The sequence below is a fragment of the Esox lucius genome, chromosome 18, assembly GCF_011004845.1.
Source record: "Esox lucius isolate fEsoLuc1 chromosome 18, fEsoLuc1.pri, whole genome shotgun sequence".
Taxonomy (NCBI): domain Eukaryota; kingdom Metazoa; phylum Chordata; class Actinopteri; order Esociformes; family Esocidae; genus Esox; species Esox lucius.
In genome coordinates, this window is record NC_047586.1 from 10,950,146 (window position 1) to 10,968,197 (window position 18,052).

At 41.1% G+C, this 18,052-nt stretch overlaps 1 protein-coding gene across 1 annotated transcript in view; it reads right to left on the reverse strand.

Moving 5' to 3' along the window:
* Nucleotides 1-18,052, reverse strand: part of slc35f1 (solute carrier family 35 member F1) — a 65,485-nt gene that overhangs the window by 26,921 nt on the left and 20,512 nt on the right. The window contains exon 2 of the mRNA XM_010883026.5: nucleotides 6,818-6,993. Within this exon, the coding sequence (XP_010881328.1) occupies nucleotides 6,818-6,993 (176 nt within the window). The remainder of the gene's footprint in view (nucleotides 1-6,817; nucleotides 6,994-18,052) is intronic.

Sequence of the window (18,052 nt, forward strand, 5' to 3'; positions counted from 1 at the left end):
CTTTTTCTAAGCACCTGATCTGCACAGATGGATGCTGGGCAGCAAAACAGAAAGTGTTTCTGCACATTTTCCTAACACCTCCACACACTCCTGTGGTTCTCTACTCGGCAACTGTTGTATGCGTTTCAGTGATTCTAACCGTTATCCCTGTTTAGTCATTTCTTTTGGACAGGGTCCATCTGGCAAAGGCCTGTCTCACTCTCCACTCCAACAGATTGGTAAAGAAGAATATTGGCATCCAGGCCCATGAATCCTGAAAAACAATGGCTGAGCCTGCTGGGCCCATATGCTTGGAAGCCATTGTTGTGTTAGAGGAGAAAGACATCTTGCCAGGTATGTAGGTCCCCATGATGGCGGATGGAAGGTTCTGACAAAAGGTGGCATTTCTTCGCTCCCTGTGTACAGTAAGTCACATTAGCACACATTAGTGCTGAGAGATTAACCATAATATTGGTTTGTTTTATTTCACGTTAAATATTTGATCAACATCGATTGACATTTTAATTACATTTACTTCCTTACTTGCTATTTGTTTATTGCAATGTATCTCTGGGCAATGTAGTTTAACAATGTAGTTCAATAATGTAGTTTAATAACGTAGTTTAATGTAGTTCAGCGAAATAAATATTGAAAAGAATTGCAACTGCAAAAAAAGTAATCAATTGAAATTTGCTTTACCCAGCATAGTGATTTAATGTGAATAGCTTGTTAAGTAATAAGCAACTACAGATGTACAATATATATATTTGCTTAGTAGAAATCAGACATAATGAATAATCAAACTGTTGAGTGTTGAAGACGATTTCTGGCCACTGATTGTAAACGCGGTATTGTCGAGCCAAAGGGTCCTTGAAAATTGTGTACTGTCATGTGTGTGCCATTTTGTGCCCCATGTCTCGCTTCCAAATTTGCAATTTCATGGCTAAATGAGGTATGATAGTGATTCCATTTACAGATTATGGACAAATAAACAACATATTACACACCCAGCCCAAAATCTGAGGTTTAGAAAATGTATTATGTTAATCACAAAACTGCCAGAATTTTTAACCAAACTTTTCTTTTAATCAACCTGATTTTTTTTTACATTCAAACCAAAACTGAACCGACTTCTAAAAGCTCTCTTACCTCAACAAATCTCTCAGCAATAAGACTGTAGAAGGAGTGGCATAGTCTATTATAATATGACAGTATTGCCATGTTAGATTATTCTCTTATTGTGAGCCATCAAGGTCTGTTTTGTGTTCATATTTTATTGCCTAGGGTTTGAGAATAGTGCTTTTCACAAATCACATTTACTATTAGTTATTATTATTTATATCAGTGTGCACAAACCATTGCTCAACACCAACAAAGATATTGCATTGAAAATACATTTCTAATATAATGACTTTTCAAAACCCACTCCAGACTGTTTCTCAACTTCATAAATTGCAGAACAGATTTCTCTAGCACATTAGAGCTAGCTATGTTGGTCTACCTCATATCACTCCCATTCACTGAGGTTTGAGCACGGGGGAATTTCTGTAATAGGAATGCAGTTTAATAGGGAGAGGCAGCCGCCAGTGATGTAGTCTGAGAAAGACCCCGCTATCAGCCATCAGCATTAGCCCAATGTAATTAGCTCAGCGTAATAATATGAATAATCACCTCGCCTCACTTCCTGTAATAAGTGAAGCACTTTTGAGAGGGAGGGGGAGAAGAGAGAGTGAGCGGGGCAAAGAGAGACACAGAAAGAGAGAGAGAGTGGATAGAGAATGTATGACAGAAAGGGGTGGGGGGGCTTGGAGGAGTACCAGCTTGACCCTCACTTTCTTTTAGTTATGGGGAATAAAAACAACATGATGATCTGCATAGCAACTAAATGATTGGCATCGGTAGGCTCAATATTAAAGGCACACTAAAAGTACAAAGAATCGTTGTTAGTCCTATATGGTTTTATATTTTATACTCTCAATGCTCATTTCCCAATAAATTAACAACGCTTCCCAGTGGGGTTAAAGCTGAGATGTTGACTGTGCTTGAAAGACTGTTGTTGATAAATTTGTGAATGGTACACATTTCAATGGCATAAGATGGCTCCAATATATATTTTTTTAAATTACATTTAAATACAAACACATCGGAATTATAGAACTACAAATACTGCATGAGAATTAAGCACGGTTAATAGGGCTATATAACAGTTGTGGATCAGATCAGTATTTAAACTGGTTAACCTGGCTACCTGCAGATTTCCCCAGACCGTTTAGCTCAAATTCCACTCCCTCAGTATCTTAGGCAATAACACAGAGTAGGCTACAATGGGTGGAATGCTAACTAAAGAGACTGGCACTCAGACTAAGAAGTGCCTTTCACTATATTTCCACTCCTTGTCATGCCAAAGAATGGCAAAGTGCAGAGTGATAACTACTGAGACTGGCACCTGAGACTAGCACCCGAGACTGGCACCCGAGACTAGCACCCCAAGTGTGGCACCCCGAGAGTGGCACCCCGAGAGTGGCACCCTGAGAGTGGCACCCCGAGAGTGGCACCCCGAGAGTGGCACCCCGAGAGTGGCACCCGTGACTGTCAACTACTAAACTGATTTCTTGACCAACAAACATTCTTGGTTATGACAGGGTTATGAATGTATTTAATCCATGTATTGATCCATTAATGTTCCCCATTCTACAAGCTACTGAGACAATAGAACTACACATCCTGCTGTTGTAATCTCCCTTTACAGTAAGCCACTCAATCATCAATCGCTATTCATCCAGAGCGTGGTCACACTCACTCCAGCTCCCAAACAGCCAGGCTCCGCCTCACACAATAAAGAATCAACCAATTTGATCAGGAGCCCCTTGTAAACATAGCCAAACATAGCCACACTGTCTGACAGAGCAAAGCTTGCCGTTAATGAACACGATGGTTGGTTGAACAATAGCTACTATTCCTATGACAACAGCATGGTTCCAGTGGTCGGCTATGCTATCTGCCTCTTGTCAGGGCTGAATCACCAGGGACAGAGAAGATCAAAGGATCAAGCTAGCAGAGCCCAAAATAATGGTCCTTCACTGATGTTATGAGAACCTGACTGCCTCACACAGACCAGTCTGAACAGAATAGTGACTGAAGCTACTATAACACAGAGAGAAGGCTTGGTTAAATGAGGAGCGTCCACGAAGACTATTTATGTGACGCTAATGCAACGCTAATATTAGAAAGTTATACATATCTACACTTGTTTCTGTCTCTGAGACACTTAAACGCTTGTTCTATTCTAGGATTTGAGAGTTGCAAGGAAGGAAGCCCATGAGGGAAGGTTTGTGAAAATATGTTGTGTGGGCTGAGGTTTGACTTGCTATTCTCTCGTCACATTTTTCCATGCAGCATCAATCCTCAAATCTTACCCTCCACAAACATCTAGCTTATGTTTCACGCAGCATCGAATCAGAGAGTAACAAAAGCTGATATATTTTACCATACTGAAGATTTACCGAAGCCATGTTTATGTGGTTCAAAGAATTTGAATGAAATTAATTTAAAACAGGAAAACATACTGAGGCAAAATCTCAAAAAAAAAAATTTAATCTAAAATGTTGTAATCTAAAATCAATCAGATAATTGTTCCTCCGTTCTTCGCCAGGAGGCTCATTCATGTACACACATAAACAATGTGTGCGATCTGCTAATGAAAGTGTACGATTTACCAAAATGAACATTAGCGCGCAGCCATGACCATGCAGAGTGCAAAGTGGTGGTGGTGTTCCTGAAACATAAACTAGTTGAATTATTTAGTTAGGCCTATTGTTTCAATGTCATTGGATTTACCATAGGCGTCATTTTCAGAGAGTGCACTGTTATTTGCAGAAAGAAGTATCTCGACAAGTTATACTGTCGGACTTGTTGCACTAAACCCCCTCAATTGTACCTGGTCAGTCACATCTCACCCTGGATGAGCCAGCCGATAAATGCTTGCAAAATGAATAGGTTCACACACTTTCCATACACTGTCACTCAACAAGTTGAAGTCAAAAAGAGTTCATTCCTTTTTCTTTCTTTTTTTGCCATTTATGGGTTTCTGAAATGATCTCAGGAATAGATGACACCCAGGTCGACATTAAAGCACCATCCAAAAATAGTATGTGAACAGATCAGCCTCCCATCCAATTTGCAGGTGATATGCAATGCTGCTTTGAATGTCAAGGAGGCTGAGGGAATGCATAACTCATTCTGCAGAACCACAATGATGACATTACCTATATAGACTACATGAGCGAACTGTTGGGAGGCCTATTGGTTGTTTTTAAAAACTAATGTAGAGAGCAGCAGATTTGCTAATGCTAAAGACACTTAAATTGTCAGAATATTCCTCTCTTTAGTGATGTTTTATTACTTGTCAAGCAAGCAACAAAAGAGCGAGGCAAGCATTCAACATGTTACACTATAGTGCCTACATAATTATATGTCAATCTCAGAACATTTATTTCCTCAGACGTTTGGGTTGCGTATTTCATGCTTCGGCAATGTAGGATTCTCAAAGGCTTAAATGAATGATTGATGGTCAGTTTGAGGCGTTTCTACATCTAAATAGTCATGGTCATGCAGCAGCACTGAGTCGGACAACAATTTGTCAATTATGATATCCTACCGGTACAAGTAAACAGGTCATTGTTTGATAAATCATATTTTTATATGTGTCCTCACATTCTGCGTTCGTCTGTATGAATTCAGGATAGTTTCCCCGCAATATTGATCAATGAGGCCGGTGTAGTGTACAATCTACATCCACTGGGATAAACAGTGTGTCTATGGCCACAACATGCACAACAGGAAATGCGGAGATGCACTGACACCCTGCTACAGGTGCTCCACTAGGCCTTACAGTACACAGATGTACACGAGCACACACACACACACGCACGGACGCAAAAAAGCAACCTACTGCTTGCTTTGAAATTTCCCCTCTGAGCACTCAAAAAGGTCACCAAGAAAGCCAGCAGATAATAAGAGCTCCCTTGTGTTCTCTTTTGCCAAACAACATGTTGAGGACAACGTTTCCACACAAACTCAGTACTATTACATGAATTTCCTGTCTCATACATCTCCAGAGCAAAACAAATGTGTTGCATTGGGCAACCCAGTTGAGTTACATTTACCAAGAGGCTATTACCTTTCCCATCTCAGGAGAACGTGATGAGTAGGCCGACAATGCAATATAAGATCCACCAGGTCAAACTCCTGTTATAGTCTCTTTTGGTACAGAAAAACACTGCAATGAATACATAAGAATGTACTATTTGCAATTTAGCCGTTTAATGGCTAACACTGCTAGAAGAAGAGCCTTTGAGACCACATGCCCATACCAGTCCTTTGTGGGCTTTGCGCAGAATTAATAAGGGAAATATGATATTCTAACACTGAAATAATGTGTCAACAATGCCACTATCTTTGGAATATGGACACAGCCAGCACAAATAAAAATATATGGCAAGACATTTCATATGCGGCCAGCATTTCAAAATGATTAGCAAAGAAAATAAATGTGTTGGTCTGTTTTGAGAGGCTGACTCTTCCTGACTGCTCTTTCACTTGTTTTATCATAACAACATATGTAACTCAATATGTACAGTAAGCTCCAGAAACATTTGGACACTGACACGCCACCACAATGGAGCTGAAATGAAACAACCAAGATGCAATTGATGTGCAGACTTTCAGGTTGAATTAATAACCCCTTATCGAATTAATGAGGGCTTAATAAAAAAAGGGGTTGAACAAAAGTATCGTATGAAAAGTTCAGGAATTGCAACCATTTTCATACAGTCGCCTTATTTCAGGGGCTCAAATGTAACACTGTGTGTGATTTAGGTATTGCCTTAATTTTTTTGAGCAGTGTAATTCCAAAATGTTAAAAGTTATTAAATATATTTTCGGGTCAGTTAATATAATACTATGTGTTGTGAAAAAAACGTCCATACTAAAAACATTTCTTTAAAGGGGACACTCACTCTCCTTAATTATTTGTGTTGTTCGAATCGTAGAGAGACAGGCAAAGTGGAGACACCAAAGTGCAGCATAACAGCTCAGCTTTCTACTCTACAAAACAACACAATGAATCCTAATCACTATACCAAATGTAAAGCAGTGGAAAAGCTAATGCAAAATCTGATACTAATATTTTGGGAGTATTCCTGACCAATTTATAATAAATGGGATGTACGGTTACTCTACTGTTAATGAAGTAAAAATGCAGTAAAATAAATAAAGGGATGGGTTCACTGGTGGTGGTCATTTTGTATACACCACATTAGTTGAAACCAATGGCGTTTAACATTAACAGTAGGGCACCTTGGTTGGTTTTAAGACCAATAAGCTGAGGGCTGAAACCCTATCCAGACACTGTGTTGCATCCTCCCTAAGGACAGCCTTCTTTCTGTTTTGTTTTAGTGGGTGAGAATAGGTATTTGTACGTGGTCAGGTATGTACACTTGGTCAGGTATGTACACTTGGTCAGGTGTGTACAGAGAAGATGTGGCTTCTGATTTCATTAACCAAAAGTGATTGTCATTAGGAGATTATTCCAAACACATTCTGATGAAAGAATATAAAAAAACAGCAATTACAAAAGAGCATCGCCGAGTAGAACCCAGCAAGACGTCCATCCTGCCCAGCGCCGACATCTTGACCTTCCGTACGTTCTTCTAATTACAGTATAGCATGACATGGTCAAGAGATACTACAAAGCTTTCTCTAGTAAACAGTAGTATGGGTGTGTGTGTGTGTGTGTGTGCGTAAATGCATTTGAGTACATGCAGCTCCAGGAACGTACCTTGCCTGACGGCGAGTGTGGTGGTGTAGACCAGGAACAGCAGGATGTAGTTCAGAAAGCTCTGGAACACGGCAGTGTTGGCCTGGTAGTCTTCAGCCAGATACTTGCTGGTCAGCCCAATGCCACAGACCAGTAGAGACAGGACCTGGCCTAGAGCCAGAGTCACTACAAGTTCCCTGGAGAGGAGAGGCGTGGGAGAAGACAGTGTTACTGCAACAGCCGGGCATACAGCAGATGATCTACTGGCAGGAAAAGGCTTGTGTAGAACAATACATCCACAGTAGAACCGCACGGCCAGAAGGTTCTGGTATTTCACATCTAACGTTTGAAAGTGAGTGTTCTTCCTCATGTCAATGCATCTAGGGCTCCAATGTCAGCAGAAGCCCCTGGATACAACAGGTCAACAGTTGACACATTATTCTCCATGAAGTCTGCAAATTCTGGCCAAAGGCAGCCTTCAATATGCCAATATGTGGCGCTACATTTGGGTGTAACAGGCTTTTTCCACATTAAGAGCATTTTTCTGGCATCAGCCGGAACCCACCCTGTGTCTACCTGTAAAGTCTCTGTCTTTGATTGTGTCAGTAGTGAGACGCAGTAGTGGGCGCTGATAGTTTGGCCTCAGCTGGACATGAAAGGGTGGAAAGGAAGAGCTGTCAGTCAAGTGGAAACAAACCCACACCTCTCTCCCTAGAGGATCAGAGTGCATACCAAATCAGCCAGTTCACCGCTGCCTTTACCTCTACACACAGGCACCGGAGAAAACACACACACACGCACGCAGGCGCGCACACACAGACAGGCGCACACACACACACAGGCACACACACAGGCGCGCACACACACACACAGTGGAAGAGCTGTGTGCAAATGCAAAGCAGCTCCAACGCAATATTTGCATATCCAATACAGCGCTGTGCTAAAAGATCAGCAGACAATGAAACAGTTTAGCCACACAAGATATTTTAACATTCATTCTGTTCACGCTCAGTTTATATAAAACCTCATTAGTACTGCCTAGGAAATAATAGGAGGAGGAAAAAGGTAAAAGGCCAGTGTTAGAAACGTGATACACAAACATGTAGAGGTAAACCAGTGGAATGCACGTTGAGCTCAGGGAAACCAATTAGCCAGAAACACGGTTACCCCTGGGGCCTGGACTGATCACTTCAGCTGGAGGACACTTCCAGTGGAACAGACAACCTACCATACAAACACACTGACACACAAGAGCCGTGGCCCGGATAGAGAGTCCCATTCAATAAACGTTCAGAGGAACAGGTTCAGTAGGCCCACTTACAGGTGGTGCTGATGTCATCGTCAACTACTAAGCTAGCTATGCTAATTACTCCAAATGCACAATGCTTGATGTCCCGCTGGCATGTATTGACCATAAACCATTGAACTCTAATTTTGTCATGCTCATTTGCCAGTGTGGAAATGCAAGGCATCGCGCGACTCACTCTCACTGCTCTCTAATTTGGTTTACCATCAACTTATGTGTAATGAGTTTCTCATACGGGTTCCACAAAAGCTGTGCTGGTGGGAAATTTCCAGATAACATTATATAACGTAGCAGAAATATCCAGAGGCTCCCAGCCTCTCCCCCCTCTCTATCTTCAGATACAGACGCCTAGAGTAGAGAGTTTTCTGTTCAATTACAACCAATGACTGTGACCATCTCTGAGTGGAGCCCAGAGTAATGGGTGGAATCACCACACCCATATCACATTAAACACAATTACACCCACATCACATTAAACACAATTACACCCACATCACATTAAACACAATTACACCCACATCACATTAAACACAATTACACCCACATCACATTAAACACAATTACACCCACATCACATTAAACACAATTACACCCACATCACATTGTACACCAATACACCCAGATCACATTACACAGCATTACACCCATATCACATAATCAACCATTACATCCATATTACATTATAACACAAATACACCCACATCACATTGTACACCAATACACCCAGATCACATTACACAGCATTACACCCATATCACATAATCAACCATTACACCCATATTACATTAAACCCAATTACACCCACATCACATTGTACACCAATACACCCAGATCACATTACACAGCATTACACCCATATCACATAATCAACCATTACATCCATATTACATTATAACACAAATACACCCACATCACATTGTACACCAATACACCCAGATCACATTACACAGCATTACACCCATATCACATAATCAACCATTACATCCATATTACATTATAACACAAATACACTCACATCACATTGTACACCAATACACCCAGATCACATTACACAGCATTACACCCATATCACATAATCAACCATTACACCCATATTACATTAAACCCAATTACACCCACATCACATTGTACACCAATACACCCAGATCACATTACACAGCATTACACCCATATCACATAATCAACCATTACATCCATATTACATTATAACACAAATACACCCACATCACATTGTACACCAATACACCCAGATCACATTACACAGCATTACACCCATATCACATAATCAACCATTACATCCATATTACATTATAACACAAATACACCCACATCACATTGTACAACAATACACCCAGATCACATTACACAGCATTACACCCATATCACATAATCAACCATTACATCCATATTACATTATAACACAAATACACCCACATCACATTGTACACCCAGATCACATTACACAGCATTACACCCATATCACATAATCAACCATTACATCCATATTACATTAAACACAAATACACCCACATCCCATTATCCACCCATACTACATTATCCCCAATACACCCATATTACATTAAACACAAATACACCCACATCCCATTATCCACCCATACTACATTATCCCCAATACACCCATATTACATTATCCCCAATACACCCATATTACATTACACACTAATGCAGGTGTATTACATTAAACAACAACTTGATATGCACATTGACAAAAAAAACAAATGGTGAAGTGGTTGTCAATCAAAAGTAAACACAAATGGTCGAAAACCTTCTTCCAAATGCAGATCAATAAAACTGTAGAAGAGTTAGAGGCGACACTTAAGACTGACTTCAGCTACACCCTGCATCATCTTGTTGATGGGTCTTTCTGATCGGCCATAATGTTTGTCAGCATTCCTGCTGACAGTCATAAAGGGCTTTAGTGTACATAAACTGCTTTGCTAATCATAGTGCCCCGGTAGGCCATTAGCAACTGCTGATGAGGGGATTTCAAGTAATTAAACTCATGTTTGCTTAAATCTGCAAATACACAGGTAGGCCTAGGCATAACTGACAGAAGTTCTAAACACCTAAACAGACAGTATTCACTAAACAGACAGTATTCACTAAACAGACAGACAGTATTCACTAAACAGGCAGTATTCACTAAACAGACAGTATTCACTAAACAGACAGTATTCACTAAAAAAACAGCATTCAATAAACAAACCGTATTCAATAAACAGACAGTATTCACTAAACAGGCAGTATTCACTAAACAGGCAGTATTCAGTAAACAAACAGCATTCAATAAAAAAACAGTATTCACTAAACAGACAGTATTCACTAAACAGGCAGTATTCGGAAAACAAACAGCATTCAATAAAAAAAACAGTATTCACTAAACAGACAGTATTCACTAAACAGACAGTAATCACTAAATAGGCAGTAATCAGTAAACAAAGAGCATTCAATAAACAAACAGTATTCACTAAACAGACAGTATTCACCAAACAGACAGTATTCACTAAAGAGGCAGTATTCAGTAAACAAGCAGCATTCAATAAACAAACAGTATTCACCAAACAGACATTATTCACTAAACAGGCAGTATTCAGTAAACAAACAACATTCAATAAACAAACAGTATTCACTAAACAGACAGTATTCACTAAACAGACGGTATTCACTTTAAAGTGCAGAGTCATTCATACTGCACCAAAACACCCTAGCATTTCCTAGCAGAAGTAAAGCATTATCCATAGATAAAGTCTACAGTAGGTATGATATGGCCAGAAAATGGTTTATCTTAAACAAGCACATCTATGCATGGTGTCATTTCACCAAATACACACAGCAGTAGACATTTGCATTTAGATAGAAACCAATTTACTTTCCTCTAAGGCAATTATAGTCAAGATTGAATATGGATGTATTTTTCTTTTTGTCAAATGACTTATTGCTCCAAGTTGTATCAAACGTCAATTAATTATGTTTGAATCTCTGAGGTTTTTTTTCCCTTTAAAGAAAAGCGGCATCAATCTACAAGGTCTAGAGAAATATTCCCAAGAAGCGCCATGATGCCTAACCTGGCGCAGCTTTGCATTCCTACAAACATAGTCCCTGACTCCATACAGGAGCAAAATCATCCTTGCCAAATCACCTTGGGAATCTTACGTCCTTGGATAGATAAACAACAAAACCACACTGCAGTCAACCTTCTGTGATCCCACAGAGATGATTCAGGTTGGATAAGAATGTGGGACAACTGTAGCATTTGTTAAATTACAGTGCTCTCTCTCATCTCTTGCTGCAGCTTGTCTTCTTCAGAAGCTGGCTAACTGATGGAGACGGGTGGATGTTTATCCCAAAGGGCTACATGTAACAGCCGTGATGCAGAAACCAAACATGGCTTTGAGTGACACTCACCTGTCTCGATTGTGGTCGGAGTCGATTCAAATAATTAAATTGGAATTTCAATTTGCATTGACCCCCAGCCCTGGTCTCGTCCAATGATGTTAACTACACATCTCTATTTATTTCATGAAGCTAAACATAGAAAAAAATCGCTTACATTTTTTACGTTGGAACTAATCTTAAAAGGGCAAAATCCACCAGCAACGAGCAATGGCGGTTCGATGACAGCAGTGGCTTCCAACTCCGAAGCTGCAGAATTATCACCAAGTAACGGTTGGTTAAAAATGTGCTGCTTGATCTGAACACTGCCAAAGTATCAACTGCCTGCCCGCAAGCTGGCAAATATCTTAATGTTATTAGCCGTTAATCTATCAGTTTATAGGGAGAATAAACATTTCTCATGATTCAACCTGGCCTTTTATTTCACCTGAATCATATCTAGAGTCAACAACCTCTCATTACAGTTCAGCCCCAGCCCCAGTTCGGCCCCTGCCTCCATCCTCAGCCATCTCCTCAGAGAAACCTCCGCATCCAGCCGCGACACAAGGCCCGAGGGACAGAGGTGTTGAGGGTCTGAGAAGGGTAGAGCATGGCACTGACCATGCCAGGGCTGTGGGTTCCCTTTCCATGGGGGCCCAGTATGATTAAGTGAGCACTGGCTATTTTAGGTTGCTCTGGATAAGGGTTTCTACTACTAAATGATGCAAATGCGAGGAGTTAACAACTTCTGAATTCCCTCCCTCTCGCCCCTCTATATCCAGGCGTGTAACCATCATTGACATGCGTGTCTTTATATACACGCCACCCTATCACTCCCCCACTCTCCATTTTCAAAGCCCGATCAAAAACAATTTCATCCAAAATCACTAGCGTCCGCTCCGATTGGGATGGGAAGGAGTAAAAATACATCAAGGGCTAATTTAATTCCCTCCTGTTCGAGACGAGCAAAAAGAGTGGCCTCTTCTCAACAGACACTGCCTAGCTCCGCAGAATACTAAGAGACACCTCTACCTCCACAACAGGATGCAGGGACAAAGAGATGGATGGGAAAGAGAGACATGGGAAAGAGATGGTGACGAAAAAAGGAGAGAGTGGGAGAAAAAAGACAGGAATGGATGGTAAAAAGCAAGCCTGAAAGCGAATGGAAGGCACAGATAAGAGAGCCAAGGAAAAGGGTGACAGCACACAGTACGGATTTAAATCACTGTTGTCGCTGTGTGGCATGATAGCCGGTAGTGTCTCAGTAAATGCCACGGACTGGAATTTTTACTGGGCACTGTCCTCAGAGATGTCCCACAACCCATTTCAATAGCAGAGTGCCTGGCAGCAGCTGGGACGGACGAGGACGGACGAGGACGGCAGGGACGGACGAGGACCAAAGAAATGACAGACCCAGGCCGAGACATACGCCGGTGAGCGACAGGACGGAGTGCAGCTCAACGCCACCTTTTTTCCGCCGCGCTGCTCCACCTCCAGCACCGAACAAGGCCCCATCAGCGCGGCTCACGTCGCATCCGCCACGGCGACAACACTTTAGGTGTCACTGCAGACACGCCAGCGACAGGATTGGTTGTGGTTTACCAGAAGTAGGTCACCTCCCTCGGGAGACGGCTGGCTTACTTCTCGTCGGCACGCACAAAAGTTTCGGGGGAACAATTGCGCATTCAACAGCATAGACGGGTAACTACATTAAAAGGCAGATTATGTTTCCGTCCTAGAGTTACTACAACAAGGAGCAGCTGCACCACGGATGCTCTTACTTCACCTGCATAACTGTCCGGGGGGGTGGGGTGGGGGGGTGAGTGCAGTAGGAGTGGCAGAGGGCGGCTGCATCTGGCCAGTAGCACGGACACTCCTGGGAAGAGGCTTTGTCCGCGCCCTCACAACTAAACCACTTCATACAGTAGCCACACACACACACACACACACACACACACACACACACAGCGAGTGGAGGGGTGATCTAAGGAGTTAACGAGTGGGCTAAACACACTCTAAAGGTGCTGTAACCTCGGTCGGTCCGCCTGTCTGCTTCACCGTCTGGACTCGGTGTTGTGATGAGACCCCCGGAGTAACTAGACCTGCTCGCTCTGTCTCTCATTAATCTGGGCAGACTGGGGCAGAACGGGAAACGGAAAAAGCCAAGGACAGAACAGGTTGATATTCATTTAATAAAACTACGCGTTTATTTGCATGTGCATGTTTATTTTGTAATGTTCAAATGACCTGTAAGTAACATAAAATCAAATACATTAGTTGATTTTAGGAGTTTTTAAGAGTGATGCTCATCACTTATGTTCATTTTAAACTGGTGATCTCTAAAATGTGATGATGTTTGCAGTGGCTGCTTAAAGGAAACTGAACCATAGACAACACTTTATCTAGGCCCATATATCATTTTCAGGGTTTGGGACCATCTAACAGTAAGTTGCAACAGGCAGGGGTGGTGTGTGGCAACAGGCAGGGGTGGTGTGTGGCAACAGGCAGGGGTGGTGTGTGGCAACAGGCAGGGGTGGTGTGTGGCAACAGACAGGGGTGGTGTGTGGCAACAGGCAGGGGTGGTGTGTGGCAACAGGCAGGGGTGGTGTGTTCCAACAGGCAGGGGTGGTGTGTTGCAACAGGCAGGGGTGGTGTGTTGCAACAGGCAGGGGTGGTGTGTTGCAACAGGCAGGGGTGGTGTGTGGCAACAGGCAGGGGTGGTGTGTTCCAACAGGCAGGGAAGCTGTCCTCCCCTCTCATTGTTAACTGAGGGACACTATTACCATGGAGCAGTCTGTATCTTCAGTCCTGTAGGACCACTGTGACTAGAATGTGTACTCATCTATTTCAGAAATAGTCTTGGATATTTTTATTTCACTACAATTTAAAAGTTCAAAAAAAGTAAAACAAGTACATTGCTCCCCTAATGTACTGTGCATGAATAAAAAAGGTTGACCTTTCCAATTTGATCTTTCTGGCCATATTGCTAATAAAATGTCCAAGTGTAGTGATGAGTTGTTTGAAAATTGTGCATACTGTACGTGAATAATTTATGTTAACTGATGCTCATCAGGGGACTACACTTTGATGCGTGAGGAGTGAATACAACTTTTTTTAAAACCTTTTTACAGAAATGTTTACAGGAACTTACAAAATATCAGGTTAAATAGACATTACTACAGACAGTGTGTTTGTACATAACACAAATTATAATTTAACGGTAAAAAAAATGTATGACTTAAGGACAAACTATCTTCTGTTTTATCATCAATCAAAACTGTATTAAATGACAATAATTGAAGTGGGACACATTTCAGTGATGAGATTTTGCTGCTTACTTTATTATTTTTGTCCAATATGCGTGCTGAAAAATATTGGTCTATGGTGAAGGGCTGTTTACTTCACCACCACGAAATAACTCAACAGTCACTATACTGGAACACTGCGCACTAGGTCCCACGTAGCACACTTGGTAGCTGAGCATGGCACTTCCAATGCTAGTACTGTGGGTTTGTTTCCCGTGGTGGGCTACTCTGAAAATGGATTCACTGACTGTTTTAAATAGCTCTGGGTAAAAGCGTGTGCTAAATAACTAAAATGGAAAATACAGTATCTCACAGAAGTGAGTACACCCCTCACATGGCTGTGTGTTGAGTTATTTTGAGGGGACAGCCAACTTACATTGTTAGACAAGCTGTACACTCACTACTTTACATTGTAGCCAAGTGTCATTTCTTCAGTGTTGTCACATGAAAAGATATACTCAAATATTCACAAAAATGTGAGCGGTGTACTCACTTTTGTGAGATACTGTATGTGTGCTGAAGGAACATTGGTCCATTGCTAAGAGCTGCTTACCGCTCCACCACTGAATACAATCAGTGCTGAAACATCATGAATACAGACTCCACTGGGGTCCATACATCCTACTGCAACATGGATATCTTTAGCTTGGCCATTTCCTCTGGAGAAGATACAGGAAAATATGTCTGGCTGCACAGCAAATAAAACATAATGTATTGTGTCACTGATGCTTTGTTGCACTTCAGTGACTTCCAGTTTTGACATCGCTTACATGCGCAGGTGCTGCTCATCAGTTGCCAATCAGGCTTTGCATACATAAGTTATCTGCTGTTATCTTTCATTCATGGCTGTTCCCAATAATTGCTTTAATAAACCCCTCGAGTCCAGATGAACAGAGTTAATTTGTAACGACCCTGTCAACATGACAGGAGAAAGGCATCAGTCTGAATCATACTAGGAGGCTGGGATGAAGAGATACAATGGTGACAGACAGGGCGTCCATCGACAAATGTGTGTCCCCCAGCAGCACCCTGATACTCTGTGACAGTAATGGCACCATCACACCAAGCGGATTTGAGTTAGAACGACATGACTATTAATAAAAGACCAAGCCACCATAAACATGGTATATAATGTACCCTTCAATGTGACAGGGATACCACACATATACCCTATACCCTTTAACACTATGACTTAGATAACCATTCCTGGCCAAAAGTTTTGTTGCATTTATTTGAATTCACAGAAATGCAATTGAATCAGTCACAGGTTAGGTTTGTTCCCAAGGATAACGTGACCTGATGATCCTGTGTTGAGCTACACAAAATGGATGACATTTCACCCTTTAAATTAAATGTCAAATTTCACGAACTACATACCTTTACCTCAGATGCGCCATGTCAATTTTGACAAGCTCAGGGCACTCGCTAGCATTGGCTTTGCTTGAGACAATCAATGCCACCCTGAATCAAGAGTAAGTAGTCCTTTGAGATGGTTATAAGATGGGTTTTCTGTCCTTGAATTTAGTTGATGTTTGCTTAAGCTTGTTAGCTTCAGACTAGCAACCACTATTGGAATTTGCTAGTAAAGTATATACAGTATTCTCCAGAATTATTGTAACACTAGGTACACATGAACAAAAAAGGCTGTGAAAAAACTGTAATTGTTGTTTATCATATGAATCTAACATATAATTGAATGAAAATTTTTCAAAGAAGAATTGTCATCAAGAAATAATTATTTTATTCATACTAATTAACTCTGAATTGAGTATTTTGTGCACCCTGCCTTTGCTGAGATAACCACACTGAGTCACCTCCAATGATGTTTGATGGGGTGAGAGAACACAATTGAAAGGATTTAAGACCATTCCTCCATGCAGAAAATCTCCAGATGCAGAGTCCTTTTTTATCACTAGTGGGCTCTTCTCTTCGGCTCAATAGACAGGTTTTGACATCTATATATAAATGCCTTTGGAAAGTATTCAGACCCCTACACTATCAAGCACTTATGCATTCTGTGTCCTTTGTTCATCTGAAAAATGTCTCTAGATCAAATTCAATTTATTGAAAATTATTTAGAAAAGCACACCTGTCCATATAAGATCCAACACCTTCCAGTACATGTAAGAGCAAAAAACAAGTAATTAAGACCAATAAACCTTTGAAATAGAATTGTGACTAAGAAGACTCTTCCTGGGAATCCGGCAAATCTGGACCTTGGTCAAGCACGTGACCATGAACCCAATGCCATTCTAGAAGAATTTCATTTTTAACCCTAACCCCTCATTTAAAGCATCAGGAAAATCAAGATCAAGTGTAATATTTTCATCCAGCAATCATCATAGTTAGGTAACAGTGTCAGTGGGCAGGTCTTTTCTGACCCAGATTATTTTTTATGGAAAGGCCAGCTATAGGAGGCTTGTTCTGAAGATCCAACAAATGTTTTCTAATCAACACAACACAGGTCAGTGGACATGAGCCATGGTGGAATGGTGCTGTCTCAGCCACTGTCAGCGCAACAAAAGTCTAAAAAATATTGGATCTTGTGTATCACTGTCTCTATAGTAAATTAAAGTTTAAAAGCAGAGAAGTGTGGTAGCATTTCGTACAACATAACAATGCCTGAAGTAACAAGGCAGTTTTAAAGTTCCTACATCTGCCTCGGTACCTGAGCTTAGAAGAGGATATATATGACTGGTTCTCCTCTGAACTCTCCAATAAGATTTTCCATTAGCCAGCTTTACAAATGTTAAAGTCACACAGTCCAATCATGGTAATTACTACCATTACGCACCATATGTATCTCAAAAAAGGTCAGAATAAACATGTAATACATCATGCAAATTATTTTGTACTTCATTAATAGAAGAGAATCAACCAAAATGACATTTCTCCATTCTCAAGTTATACATTTACTTAGACAATAACGCAGAATACCAAATATATTTTGAAATAACACGGCAGAGCTGGCTATTGGGAAATACTACTGGAGGATCCACAGATAAGAGAAAGTGTCATAAATAATCCTTTCCTCTATGCTGAGGTACTGAGGCAAACGGTATCAAACTGTACAGGATGTGCCATGACTTTGAGATTCAAGCAATATTCAAAACAGATGTACCTACAGATACAGCTCCGGAAAAAATTAAGAGACCACAGCACCTTTTATACAGAGCTGTATTTCCACTTGCCGCCTCAGAGAGTCGATTGAGCAACCTTTTGATTATTGGTCAGATATTTTAAATGCTATGC